This window comes from Trachymyrmex septentrionalis, unplaced genomic scaffold, assembly GCF_001594115.1.
Source record: "Trachymyrmex septentrionalis isolate Tsep2-gDNA-1 unplaced genomic scaffold, Tsep1.0 scaffold65, whole genome shotgun sequence".
Classification (NCBI taxonomy): domain Eukaryota; kingdom Metazoa; phylum Arthropoda; class Insecta; order Hymenoptera; family Formicidae; genus Trachymyrmex; species Trachymyrmex septentrionalis.
Genome location: NW_017305832.1, coordinates 753,329 through 766,859, shown reverse-complemented (window position 1 = coordinate 766,859; position 13,531 = coordinate 753,329). Strand labels below are relative to the sequence as shown.

Genomic DNA, 13,531 nt, shown 5'->3' with positions numbered 1-13,531 from the left:
TTCCTCCTCCTCTTCTCCTTTCATACGTCTGTTCACTTTAGTGTCGGTGCGCGCGCCTTGTATTCGCTTATCGTCGCGATGACGTCATACGCACGTCACTTCCCTTCCACGTGTTTCTCCGCACCGATGTTACTCCTTCTCTGTACCCGTGTTTCGGCGCTTTTTGAGGTTAGGTCCGCTGTCACCCTTCCTTCTTCTCCTTTTGCTCCTTTCTGGTGCGAGAAAACTGTGGCTATCTTTTGCTTGCCTTTCACCCGGATCTATACAAACAAACTCCCTCTCACGGGAGTAGATTACGCAGAATCAGATTCTCCAATTTTACTTCTCCTTATAGAATAAATTTCTTTGCTTTCGCCTGTACTCACCCATAACCGGAAGTCAACAAATAATTAATAAGTAATTTGCCAAATGTTAATGTAACTGTTGAATATAATTGCAAAATATATTTTTCATGTAACATTAACGTTTGGCAAATTACTTATTAATTATTTGTTTACATATGTCATATTTACATCTGCAATTAAATTCAGAAAAACAATTTTGTACTGATAATTCCGTACATTTAATTTTCCAATTTGACACTTTTTACAGCATATTAAATAAAGAAACATAGCTAATATGATTTTAATTTGTTAATCAGACATGCATTTCATATACTCAAACGTGATTTTTTAGTAATAAACCAAAAAAATAAAAATTCAAGAAACAAAAAATTTTTTTAAATAAAAATTTCATGGTTACAATTCGAGATTTTTTGAACAATAAATTCAATTTTACCTTGACAAATTGGTGCCAGACAGAACTCTCAATCTTAAAAATTAGAGCAACAGTGATGTTTTTGGAAAAAAATTGTTATCTCGGCTTCTAATAATTGGAGGGTAATCTTTTTTTCTAAATTCATAGAAAAATGTCAGATTTGGCTATTTAATATGATGTATATTAATAAAATTATTTTTTTTTATACGGAGAAAGGTACCCACTTTTTAAAGTCGTTTTATAATAGTTTAATTGCAAAAAATCGTTTTGTTATTAAGTGTACGTGATAATGCAACTCTTGAAGAAAAAAAATCACTGTAAATTGCTGTTCAAAGGTAAAGAAATTAAGTTTTCCGCAGACAGGTTTTTAGTAAATGAATGACTTTTTGCAAAAATTAATGAGCATTTCAGGCTTGTTCAGAACTAAATTTGTTTGTCATTACAAGGGCTACTTTTTATGAGAATTTCAAAGCTTTGCGTTTAAATCTCAATAAACAGAGCGAGTAAAAAAAGGTCTTTTTCGGTGTTTTTTATTTTTTTTCTACTGAACTAATAGATCGATTTTTATGTTCTATGTCTCATTTTGTAGACATTTCGAATATCTACATTTTTATACTTAATTTTTTTCCATACAATCAATATCTTTCGTTTTATAATATAAGCGAAAAACGTGCTTTTTGAAACTATTCGATTTTTTTTTCGTATATTTTCTCCATAAGTCTCAAACATACGAGGGGGGACCCATAAGTTCCGGGAATTACGCTGTGGTGGGGAGGGAGAGTGGGGGAACCTATTGTTTGACCACATGTCCGTTAGTGTCACGCCACCTGCGTCAGTGTGCGAAGTTGTGTCGCTGTGAGTGCATCCGTTCGCCTGTGAGATTTTTTTTAGTAAAACAACTTTTTACATTTCGGCGAAAACGTAATGGCAGATTGTCGAGAACAACGCGCGGCTGTGAAATTTTGTTTCCTGTTGGGGAAGCAATTTTTGACCAAAAACGCCATGACACCAATTGTCCACCCCCCATACTCACCGGATCTAGCCCCCCTGTGACTTCTTTTTGTTCCCCAAATTCAAAAGGAATATGAAAGGAAAGCGTTTTGCCACTGTGGAGGAGGTGAAACAAAAATCGCTGGAAGGATTAAAGGACATCCCGATGAGTGAATTTAAAAACTGTTTTGAACAATGGAAGAATCGTTTGGAGAAGTGCGTTGTGGTCAATGGCGAATACTTTGAAGGTGATTAAAATTTGGTGTTAAAATATTGAGAAATAAAGAAGTTATGACGAAATTCCCGTTTTTTTTGGGTCCCCCCTCGTACGTATTTCTTTTCTGATGGCTTTTCGAGACTTTCAAAAAAAAGCTAGTTTATAATTTTTTTTCGGTAAAATTCTACTTTTACTAAACTATTCTTGTTATTCGAGTTTATGAAGGAGGAGTATGTTATATAACGAGCATGAAAAATCGTAAACGAGTAAATATTTCGTAAATTGTTGTGTTTTAATATGATTTATACTATTTTGGATTAATGGGAGGGATACACTATTACCACAATTCATTAAAACTTATGTTGAAATAAGCGACTAGTGTGAGAAGGAGCTCGCTGTTACTCTCATTTACTCTCGACGCACAGAAGGCGAGTATACGGATATAGGCTTGTGCTTGAATATGTGGCTACCGATTTCGTTAATCCGCCGTCTGATTCTGTATTGTCGTCAACGCAGAGTTTTTAGCTGAGTATTCAGGAGCCTTAACTCTTACCCTACAAGGGTACAATTTGGTGCCTTAGCCATACCAACGGGGGCATTAGAATCTGTCCGTTTTTTTCACCTATTCAGAATGATTAAAAAAGTCTCTAAAAATTCATTAACGTACTTCTAACTTTCTAGAATAAATATTGGAACTTTATTTTGGAAAATAATAAAATGTTGAATTTATAATTACCGAAAGATTCAAAGAAACTTGCACGAACAGGAATTGCTCGGGTCACTAGTGACCCGTCTTGTAGGATAAGGGTTAAAGAAGCAGCTTGATATCTGCTGTCATGAAGTTTGCTGGCGTACTACTGGCGTACTATTAGAATTTTGATATGTGGGTAATAACCAATCGCTCGATGAACAGGTTGCATTCTGAAACTTATTGAAAAAAAGTACGTTAGTACTTTTAGTTGCTGATTATATATAAGACATAATATTATTGATATAACTAGATTGAGCAGTTTCCGAAATTCGAGGAGTGGGAGTAAAATTCAGGGAGAAAAAGACGCACACAATGTGAACCAAGTGCGTTCTCTTTCGTTCATGCGTAAAACGAGAGAGAATCCAAAACGAGAATGCTCCTGGATCACAATAGAATCCCTATATTTGAGTCTGGCCACTCAGGCTAGAATAAAATAGTTCACGTGACTCGTGTGTCATGGACACACGAGTCTATCACGTCATAGGTTGCATTCCGAATTACCCATGAAGCGCATGAGGAATATCATTTTATTCTTTTTTATTTTTTGGTGAACAACAAGAACAAATGATGCATCATGAGTTTTGTGCGTAATTTGGAAAGCATCTATAGACGTATGATTGCATCGAAATATTACGATTGGTATTCTGTGACACTTTTATTTTATTAAGTATAAGATACATTCTTGTATAAGTGGAACTATTATATCAAGTTGTTTTAATTGCCAATATATAATTGTAAGAACAATTTCGCCGAACTCTCGTTAGATTTTCATCTTTAATTATTCATTTCGAAAGTCCATTAGAGAGTAAGAATGCTTCCCTTTACATTAATAATTATAAGATTATAAATAATTAAAATAATGACAGGTGAACAATACATAAAAATTAAAACGCTAAACTGCTGTGTTTTTGAGGTATATAAATAATGATCGAAAGAGATTTTCAATGCGACCACTTTCAATTAATGATACAAGAAAATTATTATGGATTGAAAAAATTAATAGAATAGATTAGAATCTCTAAAAACAATCGTTTATATGTGAAGTAAGATATATGCACGATATTAAATAATTATTCTTAATGATTAAAAATTAAATACTTATTATATTTTATTATATACATATATATTATATTATATTTTATTTTTTAACTGTTATCAACTATCTATAAAAATAAAGAAGCGTTTTAGGAGGATATCGTATGAGAATCGCAAAAAAATTAATAAATGCAATGGATAACAGCAAAATAATTTTTCTGTGGTAACACTATATTTATAGACTTATTTTTATTTTATTAATATGTACTGAAATTTTAGAAAATTAATGTTGTAGAAGAATAACAAAATCTATATTTAAAATAGTTTTAATTTATTGTGTCTCTTTTGTTTAAAATAGTCTGAATTTTGTAGTAAATTATTCTCATTGGTTCCGCCATGTTATTCTTAAACTTGATTCAATAGATGCGAATACGATGAATGGTCGGACTCTGGTATAGGAACTCTAGATAATAAGTGTGTCCTTTTTTATCTAAGCTTTATTGCCATTCCTTGAATGAGATACTATGGTTATATTCAGCAGAACATTTATTTTGCAACTGTTGTATAGCATGTAATATTACAGTAATATCACAGTAGTATCATTTTTTTATTGCAATATTACAATGAAATGTAGCAGAAATATCGCTGAAATATTATCGAGCTGTCACAGTAATATTACAATGTTCGCAAAAAATGAATCACAGAAATGTTACTGAGAATATCACAGAAATATTACTGAAATATTTCTGTGATATTTATAAAATGTTTATAATTATATAAATCAAAGCCTTAAACGATTTAGCTAGATCTTAAATGCTTGTATGATTCTTGTGTGAATTTATATACCTATATAGGCTTAGAAACGCGCGCCAAAATAATTTTTTGGTTTTGAAACGCTATTCTCACTAAACTACCACAGTAATATCACGAGTTAAATTGACTAGCAATTTAACAAATTTTTGATGTTTTTTCGCATCTTTGAAACGATCTTAATAATGTTAAATAATATATTAAAATCTGTACATAATTAATTCTTACTGTGAAAAATATTACCTCGGCCAGGAGTCGAACTCAGGATCTCTTTCATTCCGTGCGAGCGTCTTACGCCTTTAGACTACTGAGGCCTTGGTAATATTCTTCGCAATAATTGGCATATGAAGAAACAACGCCTCTTTTTAGGCGACGTAAATAAACAATATGGTTTCAAGACCGAAAAATTATTTCGGCGCAAGTTTCTAAGAACTACATACATAGTATATAAATTCACATAAGAATCATACAAACATTGAAAATCTAGTTAGACCGTTTCAGACTTTGATTTCTATAGTTTGTGTTATCACATATACGGTCCTGTAATATATTATATTATATTGTTTATAATTATGTATATTTATTGGAAAAAATTACATCATTTTAAAGAATTTTTAAAAAGTTTATTAAATTATTTTTAATGTTATTTTTTAAAATTCCCATATTAAAGGAATGCTAAAGGAGTGACCAAATTGTTGGGACATTGCAGATCGATATAAATCTTCGAATTTATTAAACAGAATAAAAAATCCTTTTAGAAGGATTAAAATAAACGCAAAATTGAGAGGTGCTTACAGTGGATTTTATAATATTATAAAATTGGAAAAAAAGTAGATACATTTTTTCAACTCATAAAGCTGTTACTTGACGTAGATATTTCTTTAATACAAAAGTTTTACAGTGTATAGACAAAACGACAGTTCAGCATCCAGCGTGTTACGTGCATAAATAATTTAAAGTTTATGAAACTAAGATTAAAAGCTGTGATCGTACTCACAAGTGACAGCACAACTTGATCGCGTCCTCTATTATATTTTTTATATAATAAATTCCCTTACAAGATGACTCGATAACCAGACAAAATTTTTGCAAAATCTTAGGCCATAATCTTAGAATCCATCGTCTGTTCTTAATCTTAAGACAGTCTCAAACAGTGTCTTAAAATGCTAATACGGCTCTCGTAGTTTATGACATCTCAAGCATTAGCTTACGACTAACGTATCTTGATTCTTGAGCAACATCTATGGGTTCCGCCCTTAGAGATTTTCGCGAAACCAGTTGGGCACTAGGCACGAGAGCGTGCTACTTTTTTGTTAATTTTTAATTATTCTACGATATTCATACAAAATCATAATTCGCGACGGGAACAGGGGTGGGTCGTTATAAGCGGGGAAATTGTTGGAGGACGAGAGAGATAGCTGTAAGAATAATAAAGAAATTAATAAGAAAACAATAAATATATTTGATAAGCCGATTTACCACTGACTTTCAGAACTTAGCTCGATAGGTCTGGTTTTACAGGCTTCGCATCTGCGAGAAACAACAAAATAAAGTCGATATTAACGCCGGTTAGGCAACCATATACGAGTACGAGGTCTGTTCAAAAAGTATCGCGAATTTTGTGTTTTTTCAAAAATTATTTATTTATTCATGAATATCTATTTTGTCCCCTTCAAAGTAATCCCCATCAGATATTATACACTTATGCCAACGTTTTTTCCAATCCTCGAAGCACTTCAAAAAATTTTTTTTGTGATCTTGTTCAGCTCCTCCTTCGATGCCGTCTTTATCTCCTCAATCGTAGCGTAGCGTCGTCCTTTCATGGGCCTCTTCAGTTTCGGGAACAAGAAAAAGTCACAGGGGGCCAGATCTGGGGAATACGGTGGCTGCGGCATCATTAGTGTGTTGTTTTTGGTCAAAAATTCGCGCACAAGCAACGATGTGTGAGCAGGGGCGTTATCATGGTGCAAAAGCCAATTTTTGTTCTTCCACAAATCCGGGCGTTTCTGGCGGATTGCTTCGCGCAAATTGCGCATAACTTGCAGGTAATATTCCTTATTGACCGTTCCGATTGGCCAATACTATTTTCTTCACTTCATCAATGTTTTCGTCTGTTGTTGACGTGCTCGGGCGTCCGGCACGCTCTTCGTCGTTCACATCTTCTCGGCCCTCTGAGAACATTTTGTACCACCGATAAACGTTGCTTCGGTCCAAGGTAGGTTCACCATATGCCACAGTCAACATTCGGAATGCGTCCGCGCACTTAATATTGTTTTTCACACAAAGTTTGATACAGATTCTTTGATCCATTTTTTGGAATAGGCAAAAATCGAAGACGAGCCAAAACACGTGCAAGCAAAGCAGTTGTCAAAAATTAACTGAACATTCAAAATGGCCGAACTTGTCGGCATAAGTGAGAGACATGAGTACCAACATAACGCCACAAAAAATCGAAAATCGAATATACTCGTACGTAACCCGCGGAAATTCAAAATTCGCGATACTTTTTGAACATACCTCGTAAGATCTCGCTAAATCTTGGCTCCACGAACGATCACATCAAAAAGGCGAATAATACGATAATTAAATGCGAAATAAAATCTATCGCCAGTATACAAAAGTTGTATTCTGACATAAAGTATATTACCAGGATGGATTACATCGGCGCGAATCAGAACGGATCTCTGACACGACTTTTACATAGTGATTCTGTTCGCAATCAATAAAAGTCTCGACTGATACACAATGACATAATTGACTTAACATAAAGTGACTCGACTGTGGCAAGGGGGCAAGAGCTAATCGGCAACTAATATTTTTCTCAAAAAGAAAAGACGTAAGGGCGAATGGCACGTGGCTCGTACTTTTTTGTTGATTTACACAGCAGCTATTAGATCGGTTACTCGAAATTTCTCGAGTTTTCATGCGCGATCCATCCGACCCTAGCAATCTCAAGATCGGCAGCTTCATAATTATGGCAACGTTCGTCTCACCCAATGACTCCTCATATCTTCTGGTATCCTTACGACAACCTCGGCTCTGCTTTATAAACCTCCCCCCCCCTCTTCCCCCCAATAACTTGAGAAATTGTGCGTCCTCTCATAATTACAATAATTCGGCCACAATACGAGTGCTGGTCATGGTTGAATTAAAAAGAAGTTGCACACCCATTTCCATGGATGCGCAGTAGATTGAAAAGAGTGGAGTGAGGGGATCTGTTAACCAAGTTTTGAGTTCAGCTCCAGTTTGCAGAAATTCACATGACTCGTTCACGCTGCAATGAACTCAATTTTTGATTGGTCGAGATCTCAAATCATGTGACGGGTTCTCCTCCATTAAGCGCAATGGATAACCTTTCTAATTCAATCATTGTGCCAGCCGGGAATTTTCCGCGGATTCACGAAGGCTATTCGGCCCCCCTCTAATTAGGACCATGTTACGCGCCGATTGGCCCTTATTAGTCAAGTGACCCCGTGAATTTTTGCTCTTTAAGGCGCGCAGTATGATTTGAAGGATTCCAACGTCACATGTAGCCTCCTAGGTTATGTGATCTGGCTCGGAAGATCTTGGCAAGCTCCTCCACCGGCTCCGCGCCGGGTGTCTTGATCTCCGACTGGTGTCTTCCTCAGCCATCTGGCATACATGGAACTTTCTCTTTCCATAGTTCTTCTCTAATTTTCGATACAGCAAAGTTCAGAATGACGGCGCATTACAAAAATATATGAAATTATACGACTTGCGTGTCGGGGCTTTTGGGTGAGGCGGCTCGCAGCATATTATTGCATCTTCGTCCTTCTCTGCGTAGTGCGGTCTTCTTCTGATGATGAAGAATAAGATTACAAAACAACAATTCAGCCATCGAGTACGTCCATCAGTGATATAAGATTTTAATGTAATACTGACTAAAAAAAATAAGTTTTCAACAAATAAATTAACCAAACGATTAATGCACGCTTATATGTGAGCTCGTACGCGGACCCGCTGGCGCGTTTGCCCTCTGAGCCGAGAGGATGCAAGATCCCCCCCGCAGACGATCTGCGACAGTGACGGACAAAAATTGTCACATCACAAAACTTAAAAAGAAAGATTTATGTCGATCCGCAATTACAATACATGTATACAAATGCTGAGCGAAACTCGGAGTGATAAACAAAGTAGTAGTTGTGTCTAGCAGTAGATGTTCGATTTTGTAAGAGATGGCATTACAATATTTTAGATAAGAACAGTTGTACGCGTTTGAGTGAGACAGAATGATAATGTAAGAAATGAATTAAAGATGTTACTGTTATTGTTTTTTTATTTGGAATTAAAAAAAATCTGTACTATCGACATCAATTAAGTTTGATCGTTACTCCAGCACCCCTTTAATTAGAAAATAATAATGATTGTTAATACTATTTATATATATACTATATTTAAATCTTGTATTTTATTATAAATATTAAATTTCAATTACTTTTACTTATCTTTAATTAAAACAATATAACATTTATTTACTATAATTTCACTATAAATTTACTTAAAACACATTTACATAAAATTAAATTATAAAATAATTTCTTTTTCTGCTTCCCAAGGTAGCTATAGCTACATGCTAAAGAATTAATTAGCTAAAGTAAAAATTAGGTTCGTTATTTTGTTCACAACTTTGTCAACGTTTTTTCCTCCTCGATAGTATAATTTTTAATCACCTGTTATAATCATTAAATATGAAGTAATAAGCATATTTTGTTTATATCATTTTATTTATAATCAGCAATATATAAGTATATATTTATGATAGAATAATGAACTGCTACCATTTAGGCTATGTTTGTATATTACTGCCAGTTGACTACCAATACTGAAAATCTGTAGTATACGTAACAGGAATCATAAATTTTCAGTATTGATAGTCAACTGGTAGTAATACAATTATAATCATATATAGTATGTATGATAAATATGTATATGTATCAATTAAAAATCTTAATATGCATTTTATATCGGAATAATGTTAGTTTTAACATTTTATAGCTGTCTTTATCCTATATGTCTGTGTACGTATAATTTTGTGATATCTCAGTAATTAAATATCTTAATGACATCTTTAACGTTAAATAAATTAATGTCTTAATGTATTATCTTTAACGTTAAGTAAACATCATAAAAACGTTATTGTATGTATAATATATATTATTATAATATTAACAGTGCTCGCAAAAATTTGCACGTTTCGAGCTTATCCGGCGAGCGACCCCCACCACCGCTCGAGGTTCGACGGTCGAGCTGCCGAGCGCTCACGTGACGCTCTGGCTCAGGAGCGTTTCCTATACCAGAAATATACTAGGAGCGCACTTTCCACCAAATTATTATTGAAACATGTTTTTTATTAAATAATTTATTTCTATTAACATAAAAATTTCTATTGTTAATTTATTCATTGTTCCTTAATGATATACTTATGATATATCTTAAGTAGTATATAATCGTAGTTTTCTAATACATTACATAATTATGATAACGTACATTTTGACAATATATGTTTCTACATCACCCGTGAGGTACTACTGTAAGATGCGTTTTTTTAATGTGGTTTTCCCAGTAGCCTATTCCGCAAAAAGAAGAATCAAAATTATATATCGTATAATTTTTGTTTTTCTGTCAAGTCACATTCGAGTATTTGATGTTTCTTTTTGTGGAATAGGCCTACTGGGGGAAACCACATTAAAAAAAAAACGCATCTTACAATAGTACCTCTCGGATGATGTGGAAAGCTATTGTCGAAATGTACGTTATCATAATTACGAGTATGTAATGTATTAGAAAACTACGTTAAAAGATATAAGTGTATCATTAAGAAACAATGAATGAATTAATAATAGAAATTTTTATACATTACTTTAAATACAAAGCGCCACTATGGTCTGAATGTTAAGATGTTGAACTATTATATATTCATTTAAATTAATTAATTTCAGAAATTATAATTGCGTGTCGATATACTCGTATAATAGTTGTCGGATTTTCAACGCAATTAATCTGAAATATATTAATAATCCCCCCAAATTTCTTAAATTTAATCTAAAACTGTAATAAACTTATTGCGAGAAGTTTTTATGTTAATAGAAATAAATTATTTAATAAAAAAAAAATAATTTGGCGGAAGATGCGCTCCCAGTATATTTCTGGTATAGAGATGCTCCTGAGCCAGACCGTCACGTGAGCGCTGGGCAGCTCGGCCACCAAGCTTCGAGCGGTGAGGATCGCTCGCCGGAATCAGCCTAAAATGTACAAATCTTTACGAGCACTAATATGTAATATGCTCTTTAATAAGTTACATTGCTACAATATTATTGTGATAAATTGCAACAATATTATTGTGACATCAAAATTACTGTGATATTTCAATGTTATTTATCAGCGTGTAATATATAATTAATAATATTTGTTTGATATTACACTGTAATATATAATATTTCTGGTATATTGCAATATTGCTGCGATATTACTGTGACATTACGTGTTATACAGGCAACAGTTGAGTCTGCTAAACGTACCCTATAGCTATGACATAAGCACATGTGTTGAAGAACTATTTAACTTAAATATTTATTCAAACTTCTCATTACTTAGTATTAATTGATGCAATTGATTAATGTCAATCATTATTACAGAATTTTTACAAAATTTTTCCTAAAATTCTTTTTCTGTTTGGAAGAATAATTTCGTTTGTTTATTTGACATTTTTGCAATTTTCTACAAGCTTTCTAAAAAAAAATATATCGACTGAGTATGTCAATTAGTATTGCAAATACATTTTCTGTTTTTCAACAGGCTAACAGTGAGTCGGCACTTGGCAAATACGCGGGTGGCGTGACCGGTGCTGCGGGAGGCACGGCACTTTTCGTCGCTAATCATGCGTATTAAGTTGATCAGGAAAGATATTCGATACATCATTAGAAATTTAAGATTAAATGGTTATTCAAAACTCCTCACAGGATTTCATTCTTTCCTTTGAAATCATGAAAAAAAAAGATTTCTTTGAGAATGATCGAAGCGCATACAAAACATCTGAAGATCTCCAAGAAGATTGATCGTTCTTTTCTTGTTTTAACATAAATATTCTTAAATTAGCATTGTTAATTGTTTCTACGGATGTAATTATAGATTTTTAATTGAGTTTTAACAAACAAATTTGTTATGTTAATTTGTTATCAGCCGAATTAAATATTTTTAATTGATCCCACATTATTCAATTCGCGATTCGCAATTAGATATGTACAATCAATCATTTATAAATTGCACGTCAAATAAAATATCAATTTAAATTTTATCGAAACATTCTACAAATTCCCTATTTAACAGACATTTTAATAGATGATTGTATAATTAACGTACAAAATATCGAATTTAAAATTATTTGATAGCCTGGCTTACTGATTTCTGATTTGTTATCGATATTCTTGTCTTACTCCTTAACGACTAGCTTGATGAAATTAAATTTTACTAGTATTAAGTGATTGATTAAATATCATGATATGTATTATGATAATATTCTATAATAGTACGATACAGAAGCAGATATTGTATACATATTAACAAATGTCAACATAATATTCTCCGAGCATAAAATAAAACGAGTGCAAAAGATATCTAAACTAAAACAACTATTAAATGTTATTTGTTAGCGATTGTATCGAATATTACGGAATCATGCTATATGTATGTGTCATCTATACTTATATATATATATATATATATATATATATGCTATGTATATCTTACATAGATACCTAATCTATTGAGAATTATCTTGTATTGTACATCGATGTTATATCTAAATATTTTGAATTTATTGTTGTAATCTAGGTCACCAAATACAACTGTGGAGGGCAAAAAAAGATTATGTATGACTTTTATTTTGAAACTTCCTCTGATTCCTCTTTATTTTGAAATTTCCGATTGATTAATTAAGTCTCTAAATATATAGACAAAGGTAAAAATGGCTAAATAAGTTATATAAGTTATATTATACTTCTCGAGTACTCAGTACGAGACTTTATTCATAAGTGAAGTAGAAACGTACATATCTAGTACAGGTGGCGTCACACGAACAACCATAGAGTTTGCATCATTTAGATTTATTCATATCATTCAGATCATTTATATTTCATTCTTACTATCTAAATATTATAAACTTTTTATATCCAGCCTATCTAGAAATTTGTAATGCTTTTTAGGACTCCTTTAGTGAAAATATCTGCTAGCATATCAGTTGATTGTAAATATTCTATCTTTACCAACTTATTTGAAACCACTTCTCTAATAAAATGATGTACATTTATCTATGTGTTTAGATCTCTTGTGATACATAGCGTTTACTAACAATTTTTGTGCGCTCTGATTATCATTAAATAAGCGAATACAATATGAATCTTCTGTGTTATTTCTTGTAACAAGTTTCTTAAATAAATGGCTTCTTTACTTGTTTCGGAAATGACATCGGAATTGGCGGAATTATGTGCTTTGTTAATTGTACACAACCGAGAGCAGACAATAAAAATTAACATGATTTTTTAAAAGTCCCTACAAGTATGCGTACGGTCTGGCTGCTAAATAATTTATAAAGGTTAGTACATTTTATTGTTTAATTTAAGTGGGGAACGTGGTTTAGAATGTTGAAAAATGGCTGTTTTTTATAAATTTTTTATGAACAAACCACGAAACCGATTTTCTTAAAACTTTAGGGGTGATTTGTTTTATATTTTAACATTACAAAATAATTTTTTAATATGAAAATAATGAATACAATAATACATTCTGTCAAAAAAGTACCGGGAATTGGTCAATAAAACACAAAATAGTTATTATTCATTCAAATTTATTATATCGCCTTCAAAGTAGGCTCCTTTCGAAATAATACATTTATGCCAACGAATAATCCAATCATCAAAACATTTTTTAAACGCATTTTCCGAAATCGACTTCAG

At 32.7% G+C, this 13,531-nt stretch overlaps 1 protein-coding gene and 1 pseudogene across 3 annotated transcripts in view; both read left to right on the top strand.

Moving 5' to 3' along the window:
* LOC108753115 (fructose-bisphosphate aldolase) overlaps positions 1-12,442 on the top strand; it is a 43,420-nt gene extending 30,978 nt beyond the window's left edge. For 2 of the 3 annotated variants that reach the window (XM_018494455.1, XM_018494456.1), the window contains exon 6: positions 11,376-11,452. Coding sequence is in view for 1 of the 3 variants with exons in the window: in XM_018494457.1 (XP_018349959.1) it covers positions 11,376-11,468 (93 nt within the window). In the remaining 2 variants the exon portion in view is untranslated. Of the gene's footprint in view, positions 1-11,375 lie in introns of all 3 variants that reach the window. The other variant, XM_018494457.1, reaches the window with a different exon arrangement.
* Positions 1,035-2,125, top strand: LOC108753116 (annotated as a pseudogene).
* Positions 12,443-13,531: the final 1,089 nt, after the last annotated feature.